General features: G+C 43.1%; 1 protein-coding gene across 16 annotated transcripts in view; it reads right to left on the reverse strand.

Annotated features, from left to right (window-relative positions):
* Nucleotides 1-18,843, reverse strand: part of LOC310678336 (schwannomin-interacting protein 1) — a 375,265-nt gene that overhangs the window by 20,542 nt on the left and 335,880 nt on the right. The window contains exon 1 of one of the 16 annotated variants that reach the window (XM_083442208.1): nt 8,618-9,186. The exons of 14 other annotated variants lie outside the window; for them this stretch is intronic. In XM_083442208.1, the coding sequence (XP_083298334.1) occupies nt 8,618-8,695 (78 nt within the window). In that variant the 5' untranslated portion in view covers nt 8,696-9,186. Of the gene's footprint in view, nt 1-8,617; nt 9,187-18,843 lie in introns of those variants that run through there. One more of the 16 variants, XM_083442205.1, reaches the window with a different exon arrangement.

Genomic DNA, 18,843 nt, shown 5'->3' on the forward strand with positions numbered 1-18,843 from the left:
CGAGAAGGCCCTCTGCCTGATTCACTGTAGCTTTGCTTCTCACAATGAGGGAACCACCAGAAGGCCCTCGGTGCTGGACCTCAGCGTCCGGGCAGAACGATGGGGGTGGAGACGCTCCTTCAGTTATACTGGGTCAAGGCCCTTTAGGGCTTTAAAGGTCAGCACCAACACTTTGAATTGTGCTCGGAAACGTACTGGGAGCCAATGTAGGTCTTTCAAGACCGGTGTTATGTGGTCTTGGCGGCCGCCCCCCAGTCTAGCTGCCGCATTCTGGATTAGTTGTAGTTTTGAAGTCCAGGGTTTGCAACCTGTGGTCCTTGGCCAAATTGAATGGAGAGAGCTTAGAGGGGCTAAAAAGCCAAAATGGATGTGTGTGTGTGTGTTGCAGGGTGGAAAGCCCTCTGCAAGCGAACTGTTCAGATCTCTGGCAAGACCTGGCAGTTTGCAATGCAGGAGGAAAGAGTGTAAAAGAGAAAAGGGGGGCATCAGAAATTGAGAAAAGTGGCTGCCCACCCACTCTTGGCTATGCTCCACTCACCACTGTCATATGCCCCCCATCAGCTTACCCCAGAGCAAATGTGGCCCTCGAAAGAAAAAAGCCTGCTTGTGGTTTTCCTACAGGTATCTGGTTAGCCACTGTAAGAATAGGATCATAGAATCATACATATGTAGAGAGTTGGAAGGGATTCCAAGGGTCATCTAGTCCAACCCCCTGCAATGCAGGAAACTTTTGCCCAAGTTGGGGCTTGAACCCACAACCCTGAATATCATGCTCTACCTACTGAGCTATGTTGGACTAGATGGACCTTTGGCCTGATCCATTCTACAAACAAACAAACAAACAAACAAACAAACTGCAAATACCCAATTCCCTCTACGGATTCAGCCTAAGCAACAATAGGTTTTAATTCATACTTTGTTTATTAGAGTTGGAAACTGGTGCCATGTTGTCTAATCTGAAGCAATTACAGCCTAGTGATTTTGAGGAGCATCACCATTAGCAGAATTCATTGCCCATAGATCCTTTGAAACGTATGGCGCACTATGCATCTGGTATATAGCTTTTCTGTCTCAAAAAAAGTGCAGCGGCAAACGAACTGCAACATGAGGGAAAAATCAATAACTTTAAGAGCACAGTGGCTGAACTTAATAAGCTGGTATATTCATTTTCACTTTGCCACAAGTGCTGCTATAACAGAAAAGGAACCTCAGGGGGCTCTCTCATTAGATTTTGTTTTTCATCCAATCTATTCAATGCTACTGAAGATGCTTCCATCTGCACTGCTGTTTTATGAAGCTGTTTTCCTGCAGTGGGGGGGGGGGAGAATTCAGAGAAAGATGAGGAGACAGCTGTGTAAGGATAATCTCGGACACTGTCAAAATAAAATATAAATCTAGATGTAGCAGCATCCAGTTGCCTAGAGGCTAAACCACCACAGAAGAAAGCAAAAGAAGAGGCATCATAAAAGAACAATACGCAAAACAAAAATACAATTAAAATAATAAAAACCAAGAAATACCAGTCAAGCACTCAAAAAATCTGTAAGGTTTGACAGTGGCAGACAGCAATAGCCAACAAAAACTATGGTGAACAGAATATTTTCAGCCAGAATGGCATGCTTGGTGCATATCATAAAATCATAGAGTTGGAAGAGACCCTGAGGATCACTCTGAATTAGCAGGAATATGCAGCTGCCCCATGCAAGGATTGAACCTGCAACCTTGGCACTATCAGCACCACACTCTAACCAATGGAGCTATCCATGAAGCTTTCGCATGGAAGTTTCTACATTACTGCCAACAGCAGTCCATGCTCACAGTAGCCACAAATCACTCCCAAAGCCCAAAAGGCAGTTGTCAACTGCCGACCACAGGAAGTCCCCTCCTTCCTTATCACGCTGGCATTAAGAGAAAGAAGACACTCGCCATTTCTCATGTTAGTAAGAATGAGTGGGACCTGCAACAAAAGGTGGTCCCTGTTTTTTACATTCTTTTACCCCCACCCTCAGTTCTCTGCCCCACTCCATCAGTAATATGCAGCCACTAACATGCCCAATCCTCACATGCTGCTTGTGCCCACTCCCAACCCTTCAAAGTTTCTTTCTACATATTATTTGTACTTCTGAAAACCTTAAGGTTTCTCTAAAATTCAGGTCCAGTATACCTGAAGGAGCGTCTCCACCCCCATCGTTCTGCCCGGACGCTGAGGTCCAGCTCCGAGGGCCTTCTGGCGGTTCCCTCATTGCGAGAAGCAAAGCTACAAGGAACCAGGCAGAGGGCCTTCTCGGTAGTGGCGCCCGCCCTGTGGAACGCCCTCCCATCAGATGTCAAAGCGATAAATAACTACCTGACATTCAGAAGACATCTCAAGGCAACCCTGTTCAGGGAAGTTTTTAATGTGTGATATTTTAGTGTATTTTTGGTTTCTATGGAAGCCGCCCAGAGTGGCTGGGGAGGCCCAGCCAGATGGGCGGGGTATAAATAATAAATTATTATTATTATAAACTGATAGCAACACCCTTCTGGTGTGTGAGCACTGTGGTTGTGTCTATGGAAGGAATGAAATGCATAGGCTAAAGAGGGAATGGGGACTAGAACCCAGCACAACATCCTACAAGTAAAGTCCTCAACAAATAAATTTTCCTCATCTTCCAGGTTTGCTGCAGGAGCTAATTTCACCATCTGGGCATTGCACTGGCCAGTTTTTGTTTAAAAGAAACTTTTTTTTTCAAATACACATTTGCAATGTTAAAAAGCAACACCACATAACACGTTATCCATCCGTTGGTGAATCAAATGTTACTGCACAGCGCCTGCTACATGTGCAAGTCTCAGCGAAAATTTACAGATTTCCTACACATTGCATGCAGCAGTTTAAAGGGCAAATGTTGACTAAGGTTGCATGCCGAAATCCAGATCTATGGCTCTGAAGCTAGGGATGCTTTAGTCTGGAACACATTTTTAAAAGCAAACTGAGCTGATTCACATTTCCTGGATTAAATACCTAAACTGGAATGCACTTTCAGTTTCCAGGCTGCTTAGAACTTTGCGATAACAGTCCCTGGCTCATAAAACATGCCAAAAATGCATATGAAATTGCATACATTGGGATAAAAAGCATATAAATATATTTATTTTAAATGCATGTTATGTAAAAAGATACAGAGAATAAGGTGTTGCGTGTGTCTGTGTTGTACCCGACACTGTTGTTCCACTTGTGCAACAGAATTCCCGCCTCCCTTCCCATCACCCCCCTTTTTTCGTTTATTCAACACAATATATACACACCACTTGATTGTACCAAAACCTCTAAGCAGTTTACAAGAAATATTATGACTATCAATAAAAACTTAAGAACAAGTAGTTAAAAACACTAAAAAAATAAAATCAGCAGTAAATGAAAAAGAAATTAAACATGTAAATATCTGTGTGTCAGGATAGGCTTGCCTAAACAAAAATGTTTTAAGCAGATGCTGAAAGGAATACATGTGAAGGGACCTGCCTGATGCCAATGACATGGAGTTCCAAAGTGTAGATGAAACTAAAAGAATGATTTCTTACAAGTGCGGAGCAAATATTGGGTGGCACCTATAACAGCGCCACTGCTGAAGACTGAAGCAGTTGAGTGGGCACATATGAGGTTAGACATTGAGGGACCCTCTGAAGTTGATTTTAGGGGTGCATGAGGGAAGGAGAGACAACTCCGTGGTTTTAAATTGCAGATCAATGTATGACAGAAACCAGAAACAGACTGATCTATCTGTCCCTATCTTAAGCCATCACACTTGCATCAGTTTGTAGAGATTAAAAGAGAGGGTGCCATTTTCAGCTCAAGTGCTACATGTAGTGATTTGCAAGTACTTATGCATCAGTGCAATTGATCTGTTGGTTGCATCACATCTATGCATAAGATCTGCGGCCGCAATACTTAAGTTACTCATGTTTTACCTACAATTAGAGTGGCTCATGGGAGGACACGGGGAGAGTAAAAAGACTAATTAAATTGTGAGGATGATGCAAGTGCAAGCGGTAGACCCAGGGGTGCCCAAACTTTTTTCAAAGAGGGCCGGATTTGATGAAGTGAACATACGTGAGGGCTGACCAAAGTTGCTGACCTTTTTTAGGATTGAAGTTGTTGACCTTTTCTTAGGATTGAAGCTTTGTTTGTTTGGCCCCAGTAAATGAATTGCCACAGGGGCTGGATAAAACCAGCAAAGGGCCGGTTTAGGCCCCCAAAACGGACTTTGGACATGCCTGTGCGGGTGGAGCAATGACACAGGTAGCACAGTAACTAATGAAAGCCCAGAAACTGGCATAATTAGCATCATCATAAAATGGCAGGCAGAAAAGCAGCCTTATGGCTGCAGCAAAGGTCCACAGCAGACCACCAGAGGATTACTAGAAAATTGTTTTATGCATTGTTTAAATATATATTTTTTTTAAAAAAGGAAGTGTACACACACTTATGGCCCAACAATGTTGGTTTTATTTTTCACTGTGTGGTAGCAGGGGTCATGGGGTCTTTCCGATCCATTAAAAAGCCAAATGTTGCACCTGCATATTGGAAGCTTGGGGTTTACGCTATGAACTTTGGCAGCTAAACAACAGTTGAGGAAGCTGGCCAACTCATCTAAAGACAAGTTAGTGCTAGCTATTATAACAGGTTTACAAGTCTGCTGGCCAAATATTTATATGTTTATACACTGCAAGGTTGTTTCACAGGCCATTGATCTACTTTTTAATAATTCTCCTCTCCTCCTAAACGTTTGCAAGTTCAGTCTTCAAAAACTCAGCAGCCTTCCTATTGAAATAGTCCGTCGCATGGGGAGTTGGGTTTTTTTTATTTTAGATTGAGTACTGGGCTGTATTCAACGCTAGAGACCCATTGAAGGCAATGGACATTGTTAACTTAGGTTCATTGATTTCACTGAGTCGACTCTGAGTAGAACTTAGACAGTAACATACCACTTTAAACAGAATCCTTGGAAGCACAGTTTGTTAAGGATGTTGAAAATGGAAAGGAGACTGCTTGTCGTGACTGACTCTGGGGTTCCAGTGCTCATCTCACTTTATTGGCCGAGGCAACCAGCATACAGCTTCTGGGTCATGTGGCCAGCATGACCAAGCCGCTTCTGGAGAACCAGAGCAGCGCATGGAAACGCCGTTTACCTTCTCGCCGGAGCGGTACCTATTTATCTACTTGCACTTTGACGTGCTTTTGAACTGCTAGGTTGGCAGGAGCAGGGACTGAGCAACAGAAGCTCACCCTGTTGCGGGGATTCGAACCGCCGACCTTCTGATCAGCAAGTCCTAGGCGCTGTGGTTTAACCCACAGTGCCACCCGCGTCTTTACATAGCTACAATTCCCAAAATGGTTTAACAGTCAATCCCTCAGCTCAGGGAACTCTGCAAATTGTAGTTAGGTGCCCTCTAACAACTCTCAGCAAAGAATGCAAAGATCTAGCACAGCCATCATAAAACTCAAAATTCATGTTTGGTGGAATCTGGTTCCATTAACATGAGTGGTTGTTTTGATACATGCTTCAGTAAAACCTGGGTAATACCTATCATGTGATCTGCACCAAACAAGGAGTTGCACAGATATAATATCAAGAGATACTGAGATGTAACTCTCTGGGGATGCCTCCTAAAGCTTTAAGAACTTACAGGTCCTTCACATAATAGCATGAATTACATTTTGTTCTGTAATGCAAGCTTAATCTGTGTGAAAGGGGGAAAAAGCAGTATAAACCACCACACAGACAATGAAGTTGGTTTCACCACAGCCATACCATCAAGGGTAGCCAATGTGGTGTTTAGAGGCCGTGTCAAGTGTCAGCATCTGCTGACGCCCTGGGAGGGGGTTAGGAACATTGCCCAAAGCCCACTGGACCTACTGCAGCGAGGAGACAAAATTGCACAGGGAGGAGGACCCATGGAGAGTGTCTTGCCCAAGGATCCTACAAAATCTGGATCCAACATAGGTGGCATCCTCCAGTGCCCATGTCCTATTATTTCACAAAATGCTCATATTTTTATGCAGCTTTCATGTTGTTAATTTACCAGGATATACCATTATTTTTCGCTCTATAAGACGCACCAGACCACAAGACACACCTAGTTTTTCGAGGAGGAAAACAAGAAAAAAAATATTCTGAATCTCAGAAGCCAGAACAGCAAGAGGGATCGCTATGCAGTGAAAGCAGCAATCCCTCTTGCTGTTCTGGCTTCTGAGATTGCTGCGCAGCCTGCATTCATTCCATAAGACGCACACACATTTCCCCTTACTTTTTAGGAGGGAAAAAGTGAGTCTTATAGAGCAAAAAATACGGTATTCTATTTTTCTGGATAGTTTCAATATGGTAGCTATATCTTCAAAACCATTTACATGGCCAACCCAGTTCTACCTAGTTATGTCCTACTAGCTCAGGTGATTAACACTGCCACTTTCTTTCAGTCCATTCTATTCTCTCAGCAGGTGTGGTGAACAACTGTTGTCTTCAGCACAGTTTGGAAAGAACCAATTTAGCCAACAAGATTTGCTGCAAATATGTAGAAAATCACCCAGAGCTGAAGTAATTTGGGATACAGGAAATCTCCAGATGTAGCACTTTATTTCCAAGAGTATTTCTTGATCTGGCCCAAATTGGTGTGCTTCAAACAAAACTTCACTGGATAAGCTTTGCGGCCCCTCTGTTTTATTGATGCTTTTTATGGTGCTTCAGAAATGCTGCTGACTTACTCCTATCATTTTGTCTGAATTGTTAAAGGAGAGCCTGAGTCTCACAAAAGCTGGAAGGATCATTAGCTGATTGCTCAACCGGCAGCAATAACACGTCAGAGGATAATTTTATTGACCCTTTTAAAGGACACTTTATTCCAGATATTACCAATAAATGAGTTTTATGTGTTAATGGTGTACATTCACGGTGAGCTTTACATTGCATACATGCACAATGAGAACAGTATGTCAACATTTATATGAATCTGACAGGTCTCTTATTAGCTATCATTGCCCCTTTCCTCTCACAATACAAGGCCTTTTATATTAAGAGGATATGTTCATGTGCATATTCTCTAGAACACTTTACCAGTGTGGCATTTATAGCAATAGTAATATGGTTGCAAGGAGGGTAGACAGCCAGAAATGCAAGCTGTTAAGAGTTCAGAACAAGTCAAATTGTACTTCCATTGTTCCATCTCATTTACTGCATATAGTTTACTAAGTTTTCTGGAAACACAAACAAAACACCATAATTAGAATGTTTATTTAGTCCGATAGTAACATAAAGGCAATTCAAAGATGGCAGAATCCAAAATTAACTTGTATTTCAAATATCTAGGCTTCAAAAGAGCCAGAAACAAATATTTTAGGTACCAGCCAAGAAGCGAGATTGAAAAATGGTAATATTCTCAGACACTAGTATCAGAGTTTCTGACCATTATGGGATTTTTTTAATAGCAAATTTATAAAGCTAGTGTGTTGGAAGTTCTCCAACTATGAACATATAAAGCTTCCTTATAGTTAGCCAGACTGCAAGTCCCTAAGACACATTCTGACCAGCAGCACTTCTCCAAGGGCTCTGCTATTTCATGCTGCAGGAGATTCCACTAAAGGGAGATGTCGAGGGCTGAACTTTTGGGACCTTCTGCGTGCAAACTGTATGCTATGCTTGGAATTACGGCCTCCCCCAGCTGGTATAACAGCCTCCATGACCATTAGCTTTCCAAAATTAATACATACAGTTGCAGAATTAAATAAATCACAAAACGAATTTGTAGCCAACACAGTAGATATCACTAAACTTTCCATTAAGCCAATGTGACAGTAAAATGTGTCAAATTCCCTACATAAGGGAAATCGGTGCATTCAGAAACCCATCAACAGATTCTTAAGGCAACAAATTCTGGCCAGAAGAAGACAAATATAGAGAGAGTGAAACTTTTGGGCACTCTTAGGCTAAGAACTGGCATATTCTTGTAATTTGATGTCAAGACCTCAGCCATGCAGCTAAAGTTATTTTTATGTATGTCTGTTATTACCAGACATAGACAATTACTATATTTAAAGTTCCATATTGCAGCTGGCATGCTTTTTAAAGACATGCCAATGCAGCAGTTTATATAAACTCTCCACACCCTGGGTAAACTCACTGTTCAATTTAAAAAGTTTCTATTCAATGGGTTGGTGGTGGAAGCAGTGAGAAAAGAAAAAAAGACCATTCAAGTTTCAAACATTAATCAAAACTGGATTGCCTAACTTACTACAACGTACTACATCAATACATTCCTAGCACCTGATTTCCATCGATCTGCAGTGCTGACAGTTAAAATGTTTTATATAGTAAAACCAAAAAGTATGTAGAATGCAATATTCTGAACTAAAGCTTAACAGAAAGTTGGTGAAAACATTTATTATGGCAACAAATGTCATTATATAGCGAAATAAAGAGACACTGTCATGAACATGCACATTTATTTCTGTTTTTCCATCCTTGAAGGATGTTTTGTGAATGCTTTTTCTTTCTCTTTTTGCAACTGCACGGCCCTGATTTGTTTCTCTCCTGCAAACAGCAGCAATTGTTCCCAGACAAAAGAGCCCTTTTGTGTCTCTTACCTTTTTATAATTCCCCTCCACATCCAATGTGGATACTTCAGTGATGATGTCATCCATTCCATCACTATCCAAATGCATTCCTTTAACCCTTAAAAACCCCTAGGAAAACAAACTGATCACTTTCTCTTCTGCCTGCAACTTATTCTGCGATTCAAGTCTCCTTTCACGAAGCCCATTCATTAAAAGTGCCGTTTCAGGTGGCAGCTTAAAGCCAGACCAGCAGTTTCAGTCTTCTTTTTTGTGCAATGAGAAGGTCCATTCCCGGCTGTTAAAAGTCTCTTGTCCTCAGACACTGGGACCTGTCAGGAGCCTGATCTTCTCGCCAGCTGCTATCACCTACCTCTGAAGCATGCAGCTACAACCCACTCCAAAGTCTGCTGCTTTTTCTTCTTCTCCAAATAAAGTAAAGGCTGGCTTTGAGCTGAAGCCAGCTGATTACACTTCTTCGCCAGTTACAGAAGGAAAGCAACAATCTTCCTCTAGTCCCTGGTAGTGCAGGTTAAAAATAGATGGAAAGGCCTGCCTAGCAGAGTACACCAGAGCAAAACACACACACCCCTGCTACGTACAAAGCAGAATGATATAAAAAGCCAAGGCCGCATGGCCCGCAGCCATAAGCAGCAGGCCAGAGGGCCCAGAAGCACACAGCCGTCCCATCTTTTAAAAGGAGCCCCTCTATCCCAGGTTGTCCAGACCTGGGGCAACTCCAGCCTCCAGTGCAGTCTAACACACTGCAAAAAAAGGGGGATAGCAGAGGAGCAGGGGACAAGGACAACCTGCATTCAGCCTTTCTCAACCTGTGGGTCCCCAGATGTTGTTGAACTACAACTCCCATCACCCCTAGCTAGCAAGGCCAGAGCTCAGGGATGATGGGAGTTGTAGTCCAACAACATCTGGGGACCCACAGGTTGAGAACAGCTGTATTGACTTCTTCTCTTTTTCCTCTTTCTTTCAAATTGATAAGTAGGTTTCCTCGATCTAGCTAATTAACGAAAGCAAAGAAAAAAAACACCAAGTAGATAGTTACAGAGCATGTCCAGTATCACTTCAATTTACAGACATTTCTTTGGATGCGCATTACTTACACATGCGTCGCCTGAATCCTCTTTTGGGCAATTTTTCTGCTTCAGGGACTCGTTCAGAAAAAAACAGTAGTACTGAAAATAACTGGGCTGTAGCCAACAGTGTTACTTAGCTGACTGTAGGGCTTTTCCACAGTGAAATGGGGAGGGAAGTGGTTCTTAGAAATTCCCTCTCCTCCCTGCAAGCTCCCTCCTCACTGGGAGACCCCCCCCCAGCAGATTTAAGAGGGCTGCTGTGGTGGTAAGTGGTGGGATCCCTGAAAATTCCTTCCTTCCCTGCTCTCCTGACAAAACCTTTACCACCAGCTGACTGATGCCACTGGATACAGCTCAATATCTTTACTATATACAGTGGTACCTCCATTTGCAAACTTTATTTGTTCCGCAGGTCCGTTCTCAACCCGAAACTGTTCTTAACATGAGGCGCGCTTTCGCCAATGGGGCCTCTTGCCACCGCCTTGCGACTTGTGCTTGCAACTTGCACTTTGTGTTTGCAACCAGGAGCATCTACTTCCGGGTTAGCGGAGCTCGTTACCCAAAGTGTTTGAAAGGAGGGCGGTACATAACCTGAGGTTCCACTGTAAGGTAAAGGTAAAGGTAAAGAAGAAGAAGAAGAAGAAGAAGAAGAAGAAGAGGGAGAAGAGTTTGAATTTGATATCCCGCCTTTCACTCCCCTTCAGGAGTCCCAAAGCGGCTAACATTCTCCTTTCCCTTCCTCCCCCACAACAAACACTCTGTGAGGTGAGTGGGGCTGAGAGAAGTGTGACTGGTCCAAGGTCACCCAGCGGCTGCATGTGGAGGAGCGGAGACGCGAACCCGGTTCCCCAGATTATGAGACTACCGCTCTTAACCACTGGCTTACACCACACTGGCTTTACACTGGTAAAGGTAAAGGTACCCCTGACTGTTAGGTCCAGTCACAGACGACTCTGGGGTTGTGGCGCTCATCTCACTCTATAGGCGTTTGTCCGCAGATAGCTTCCAGGTCATGTGGCCAGCATGGTGAACCAGAGCAGTGCACGGAAACGCCATTTACCTTCCCGCCGGACCAGTACCTATTTATCTACTTGCACTTTGACATGCTTTTGAACTGCTAGATGGGCAGGAGCAGGGTCTGAACAACAGGAGCTCACCCCATCGTGGGGATTCGAACTGCCGACCTTCTGATCGGCAAGCCCTAGGCTCTGTGGTTTAGATCACAGCGCCACCCGCGTCCTGAGGTTCCACTGTAGTAGTTTACAATAAAGGCGTTTCTGAAGTTCAAGCTGCAGCCTGGAAGGTTGGCTGCCAACCACAACGTTATGAGATCAGCTCGGGGATGCAAAATGCACGTGCTTAGAACACTTCGCCTCTCAGATTGAGACAAAGCCCCACTGACAGGTGCACATCTCAGGAACGCTCGGAGCTTAGTGACACCGCATGAGCGCACGCTTTGGAGATGAAACCCCACACATTCCCCGCTGCCTCTCACGCTGTGCATCTGGAGTCCACGCTGCTTTTCCATAAAAGCCAACCAGCCACTTTGGGGTCATGTCATTCATTAATCTTGTAATAGCAGATAACCGACACCATTCTGCCTTGTCTCTCTTGATTTTGTGAAGTCTCTTGTTCTTTATGAAACTTCAGAACAGTAGGATGATTATAGCACATGTTTCATGTTAATGGAAGCAGGAAACCACCCCGCCCACCCAAAGTAATTCGGTGAAGGAGTTATCATCAGGAGAATTTCCTGGAAGCACAAGGGACGGGGACAGGGGGAGGACCTAAGCCTTCTTGAGATTAATTCAAGCGTTAGTTGGTTAGGCCTTATGGCTTATTACAGAGCCCCTGTGGACTTTTCATGTTGTGGTTTCATGACTCATCTTTTAGGGTCCAAAACAGTGAGCTAGCTACACATTTAGATCACAATAAACCCAATTCATCACTAGTAGCTGAATTTTGTTCTTGGACCCAATTTAAGGCACTGGTATTAATCTACAAAGAAGTGTTTCTTGACGGAGGGGCATATCATGGTCTTGGGGATGGGGCTCAAAAAATATGTGCAACATAAATAGAACATTAGAACCCACAAAATTTTATTACATTTGAAAATTCCAATATAATAATTAGGGGACCCATGCTTGAAAGGACTGTGTGTGGGATTTTTATGTTAGCTAAAGGGGCATGGGTTGAGAAATACCATTTTTAAAGCCCTGAATGAGGAAGGACCATAGCTTAGTGGCAAAGCATCTACTCTGTAAGGCCCTGGGTTCAATCCCTCGCATGTCCAGATAGAGTTGGGAGAGGTTACTGCCAGTCTATGAGTGGTGTTCCACAAAGCTTTGCCCAGAGCAGACCCATTGAAATTAATGAACATGACGAAGATAGGTGTATTCATCTCTGTGGATCTACTCTTGAGTAAAACTTAGTTGAATGCCACTCAGTGCAGACAACACTGACCTAGATGGACCAATGGTTTGACTTGGCAGCTTCCTACCCTCTTTTGATGGGAGACCAGGTTATCTGAATGACCACCTGCACCTCTATGAGCCTGCCCAAGCTTTACAACCAATAAAGTTGGTCCACTGGTGACAATCATTACCTTATTGAGATCCGTGGGCTAGGGCCTTTTCTGTGGTGGCCTCATCTCTTTCAGTGCTTTTCAAAACTTATTTATTCTAGTGTGCATGTGGTTCATTTTAGTGGGCTGTGCTTTCAAACTGAGGTTTTTATCTGCAGCTGCGGTCATATTTAATTTAATGATTTATTGTTTATTGTTACTGTTGTTTAATTATTTGCTTTGTATTATAAAGTATGTTGTAATCCATTTTGGGTATGTTTCTACTTTGGAAAGTTGGCTACGAATCTAGTCCTCTTGTGAAAAGACTGAATAAAAGGGCTTCCTGGTGGTGTCTCTCTCCATCATGGTGTTACGAGGCGCTATTTCTGTGGCATTGTGCCATATCTCCTGCTTGTCCGTTTGGGATGACCATGACAATCAATTTTTCATGCCTGAGGGCACGTGAAAGGATTTGGCTCTAACATCTTCCTCAAAGAGAGACAAAGGGTTAAAAAGCAGGGCCTTAAAGCCTTGGAGGTCTGTAAGAAATGTGATGCAGTAGATACCAGCATTTTCTGGTTTGGGGTTTTTTTTGGGGTTTTTTTGCATCTTAAAGTGTTTTGGGGTGGGGAGGGCTCAGATTTTGGCCACAGTAGGACAGAGGAAATTGCCTCCTAACATTGCAAGAGTCTGATGTCTTGAAAGACCTACATTGGCTCCCAGTATGTTTCCGAGCACAATTCAAAGTGTTGGTGCTGACCTTTAAAGCCCTAAACAGCCTCGGCCCAGTATACCTGAAGGAGCGTCTCCACCCCCATCGTTCAACCCGGACACTGAGGTCCAGTGCTGAGGGCCTTCTGGAAGTTCCCTCACTGCGAGAAGTGAGGTTACAGGGTACCAAGCAGAGGGCCTTCTCAGTAGTGGCACCTGCCCTGTGGAACACCCTCCCATCAGATGTTAAAGAAAGAAACCTGAAGTTTAGAAGACTTCTGAAGGCAGCCCTGTTTAGGGAAGTTTTTTATGACTGATGTTCTAATGTATTTTTAATCTCTTGTTGGAAGATGGAAGATTATTATCATCATCATCATCATCAACATCTTCATTTGATGTGGAATATGCAAGCTTACTGTAGTGGGCAAAGCACAGACTACCTTCTTGTTCACTGAATACTTTCTTCATGTTTATCCATGGGAAACACCTTAATTGGCTGCATCAGTATGTCACAATAAACCATGGTTTATAGTGAATGGAATGAGCCTAGGCGAGGCTTGCCTTAGGGTTGCATGTTCTCCCTCAGGAACAAGCTGCTACAGAACATTTCCTTTCCTTTTTTTTATTGACCGCAGTTTAAACAAAGTTTAGGTTTCAGGTAATGATGTTAATCTTAACTGTGGTTGGTTAAGATTTGTTAAGTTTTACGACCCATTATAAGATGTTGTCTGTTTCAAACTACAGTATAGTTGAAATGAAAAACAGCTGATTGTGGTCAGATGAAACTACAAGTGGAAGCTAATAAAAAATGTAGTGGTTTTGTATCTCAGAAATGCCCTCTGCACACAAAAATGTGTATTCCACACACCACCACCACCAGTTCTGTTATCCTTCAGAAAAGCCCTAAATGCAGGTGTGTGTTTTTTTCCTGGTCTGCAATCAGGAGCTTTTGTGGTTGTTTGAAAATAACTGTTTAAACATTGTTTTTGCTGTTCTTTCAAATCTTGGAAATTTCATTTTGTACTGTATTGGTTTGATGTAATCCACCTTGGGAGGGTAAATGCCCTAAAAAGTAGGTCAGAAAGCCATTATGGGGGAAAACCCCACTTAAACTCAGCTTTGTGGCTGCAGGGACGGGAAGTAAATGAACCCAAGCCTTGCCATTGTCTCACTATGTTGCTGGCATTTAATCAGTCAAACCTGTATATCGAACAAAGGAAAAGCTTCTAAAATAATACAGGCTAATGAACGAAAATGCTTCTATCTCTGGGTTTTCTGACTCTTAAGGTCCTACTACAGAAGCATTGTCCAACATGTGGATAGAAGCCATGAGTGCTGGCTCTTCGAGAGAAAGGACTGGTTTGGGTGAGAGAGAGAGATAGTGCCGGACATTCCAGGAGCTCGCCCCGAGGAAAGGACTGCCCTGCCCCCTCCCCTCCATGCTGGGTGTAAACTGACCACTGAGGCTTTACTCCCAAGTAAACACACACGAGGGAGTGGGGGACCCTTCCTAGCGGCTGCCATCTCACCCACGCGGGGAGTGGTGTGTGTGTGTGTGCAGTCCTGCACACTGGCTCCTCAGAGAGAGAAAGGGCTGGTTTACGTTTACTCAAAAGGAAGGGGTGGGTTGGATCCAGGGGAAAGGGCTTCTACAGGTTTCATCCAGTTCTTAAGGTGGTGCTTGAAGGCTGTCAACTCTGCAGTTCAACTCTGCCAATTTCTATTTCGAACTATGGGGGAAACTGCTGTGGTTGACCAGTGCCCCTGACTCATTTGAAAAACAGCAAGAGTCCTGGGGTACTTTAAAGACATAACACATTTGTTATGGCATGAGCTTTTGTGAACAACAATCTGTGCATCATGTTCTGATTATGTAGGACCCTGTCCTCAATGTTATTTTCTTATGCTATTACAAGTATAAAAAGTATGTATTTTTAAAAATATATTGATTTATGATGAACTTTTCAGGTTTTATGGAAGCGACTATCATTTGTTATTATTTTTATCATAAGCTCAGCCAAATATAATGTGTTTAAGCTGAAGAATGACAATGGGAGAGTGTGGTAGATCACTGCCAGTTTTTGATTTTGGATGGTAGATCTTAGGCTACTTGTGGTTGGACTTGCCTGTACTACAACAACAGACATTTAAGGTATTACAACCTGCAGTTGTTGATGGCTACATCGCTTTATCAATAGTATTTTCAGCAACAAGGTGAATCATCTTTTTTGTCTGGACTCCATAATGACATCAGAACTTCCCAAGGCCTTTTCGCAAATGTAGGCTATTACATTTCACTTTCCTCCCACAAAAGCACTTAGGATGATGAGACTACTCGTATCTACGTGTAAGTGCTTTGGAATTGGATAAGTGCCTAAATTTCTAAGGGAGGAAGCATTAAGGAAGACAATTTGGGTGACCCACCCCAATGAAACAAGAACTGGTGTGAAATGTATACTATAAGATTATGAGATTATAGAACTGCCTTTAAAATCCTCCCTCTAAATCTCCCATAAAATACCCATAAAAGATTTGACCCTACAACACATTTACTAGCAACTCTAAAAAGGCAAGACTATTTAAAAGATCTCTCTAATACGCACTATTCAAAAGTTTAACAGAAGGCATGCATTAATATATTGGGCCAGCTAAATTCAATTATTTTCCTAGTAGGTTTCTATGTAATTACTTTTCTGCACGTAGGAATTATGTTAATATGCTTTACTTTTTTATGGCTCCCATCCTCACAGCTGACTCAGCGTGTCATTTCCTAGTGTTGCTAAAATTAATTCTTCCTTCCCCCCATTCTATCTCCCCTCCCCATAACATTGACTTATACCTATAAGCCAATTATCAGTTGAACAAAAGAAAAACCCATTCATTTTCAGGGGTGCAGATTTACAAGGCAGGTTTGTTAGTTTTACTGCTGTGAACTTTAAATTGCAACAAAATGTTCACACGTCATTCACAGCTTTTCAAAATACTCACATACTCCCTTTTCCTGAACACCACAATGGCAGGGTTAGTGGGATGCGAGCTTTTTTCCATTTCTCCGTGGGAGTGAAAAATGAGTCAGAATTAAATATGCCCGCATTACAAGCAAATTCATCTTTTATGTATGTGCTGCTGACAACTTAGTAAGGACATTAAAACCATCTTGCACAACCACAGAAAAATACTGTACAGTACTGCTCACTAATGCTACATGTTGCCTGACTACAGTAAGTATAAAATAGTACAGATTATATTTAGGAATCAAAGGATCCTCCTATACATATTCCTCATAACCCATGAGATCAGAGGGAGAATGAAGAAATTAAGATGCATGGGATAAATGAACATAGTAGTAGTAATAATATTTTATTGCTTGCACCCCACCCATCTGACTGGGTTGCCCCAGCCACTCTGGGCGGCTTCCAACAAAATATAAAGGAACACACCCAAACATGAGGCATTAAAAGCTTCCTGAAATAGGGCCGCCTTCAGATGTCTGTGAAAAATCATATGATTGTTTATCTCTTTGACATCTGATGGGAAGGCATTCCACTACCAAGAAGGCCCTCTGCCTGGTTCCCTGCAACTTCACTTCTCACAATGAGGGGACTGCTAGAAAGCCCTTAGAGCTGGATGACGCGGGTGGAGATGCTCCTTCAGGTATATAGGACCAAAGCAGTAAAGGTCAACAACACTCTGAATTGTGCTCAGAAAAGTAAAGGTAAAGGTAAAGGGACGCCTGACCATTAGGTCCAGTCGTGACCGACTCTGGGGTTGCGACGCTCATCTCGCTTTATTTACCGAGGGAGTGGGCATACAGCTTCCAAGGTCATGTGGCCAGCATGACTAAGCCACTTCTGGCGAACCAGAGCAGCGCATGGAAACACCATTTACCTTCCCGCCGGAGGTGTACCTATTTATCTACTTGCACTTTGACATGCTTTCGAACTGCTAGGTTGGCAGGAGCAGGGACCGAGCAATGGGAGCTCACCCCGTCGCGGGGATTCGAACAGCTGACCTTCTGATCGGCAAGTCCTAGGCCCTACCCACAGCGGCCACCTGAATCCCTCACCCACTCAGAAAAGTACTGGTAGTCAATCTAGGTCTTTCAGGACCAGTGGGCAGGCACACATATCACCTGGTTGTAGTCTTCCCCACTCTTGATGAGGGGTAGCACAGTTGGCAGAGCATGAGACTCTTAATCTCAGGTTCATGGGTTTGAGCCCCACGTTGGGTGATGGGTTCCTGCATTACTGAGGACTGGACTATACATGATCCTCATGGCCCCTTCCAATGGTGACCTGTATTGTATTTCTTTTTAAAATATAGCAACTATTCCCCTGTCTGCATATATATGTATAAATTCACATATGCTGCTTTCAAGTCACTGTCATCCTTTTCCTTCTTCTTCTTTTTTGGGGGGGGAGTATCCTGGAAATAGCACATGTAATTTTAGCCTGTGAAAACAGCTTGTTGATGAGAATTTTCTGGTCTTTTCTCTAAAAAAACTTGTTGAACATATTTCCTTTAACACATGGGTTGCACTCTCCCAGACGGTTATTCCCCACCCCCCGCCCCAAGCACCTGTCTTGAAAAAGAACCGAAACACTTTTTCAAGCCTAAATGCTAGCTGGGAAAGGGTGGGGAAGAGTGTGCATGCATGCACATGGTTATAGCATGTGCACAGTGCTCATAACCTTCTATTCAGTTTACAGATGTGTCCAAAAGCTTGGAGATGCCTGCTTCGACCGATGCTTATATCATACTGCCTGGTCACACCAGGTGTCTAAAATCTTATGATGGCAACAATGAATTAGGCAAATATTTTTCCAGCACAGATTATGCATGGAAATCTATAAACCAGGCATAGGCAAACTCGGCCCTCCAGATGTTTTGGGACTACATCTCCCACCATCCCTGATCACTGGTCCTGTTAGCTTGGGATGATTGTAGTTGTAGTCCCAAAACATCTGGAGGGCTGAGTTTGCCTATGCCTGCTATAAACCTACTGAATGTTTTAAAAAAGCCATTTGCCTAAGCCAAAATCATGGCTTCCTGACAGTAGCTTTGGACATTTTAAAAGAAAGAGTAGGAAAGAAAGAGTAGGAAAACTTTAAAAACTTGCATAGGAGAGGTAGAATGCAGGAGCCCTGGACACAGGAACAACTTTTCCCCACCCAAATGACATCCTGGAAATTCAGTTCACTTGTCCAAAGGTATTTGAGTAATCAAAATAGCCTGAAATCTCCTGCTGTGCTACTGTAACTACTGGACAGCCAGATCAACAAAAGATTTGGCTAACACAGCCCCAAACCTTAGACCTGCTATGGAGCTTGATCTGCCTCTGGCTGAGCAAACATTTTTTTTGGAGAAGTGGCTATTTTCCTAGAGGAGTTGAAACAATACACCTTCTGTGTTTTGATGTGCTTTGTGTATATTATTGCCAGATCTATAGGTAAACATAGTTGTGGAACTCCTAGAGGCTTCTAGGGAAACTTCCAATTTATCCCAGATATTATTTTGTTTTTGGAAAAACAATATGTTAAGCTCTAAAATCAGCACGGATATGAAACTTATATGTAACACCATCAGCTTCCCCTCCAAAGCAAAGCAAACATTTCAGGTTGTTTCTGGAACTGACAAGGCAACCCATTTGTGAAGCTCCGACAGTTCGAAGCCAGTTATTTGTGAGCAAGTCATTCTGACTCTCACAACTGCAGAATCACGCTTCAGACAAATGATGCATCTGTGCTGGTAACCACCATCTAAGCAGTTCAGAGTTAGAAGTGGGAGATAATAATTAGGAGCCATATTAAGAGTTCATTTAGCGTGGATTAGGGACGCGGGTGGCGCTGTGGGTTAAAGCCTCAGCGCCTAGGGCTTGCCGATCGAAAGGTCGG

Source organism: Podarcis tiliguerta (assembly GCF_965153285.1).
Source record: "Podarcis tiliguerta genome assembly, chromosome: 5".
In the NCBI taxonomy this organism is placed as follows: domain Eukaryota; kingdom Metazoa; phylum Chordata; class Lepidosauria; order Squamata; family Lacertidae; genus Podarcis; species Podarcis tiliguerta.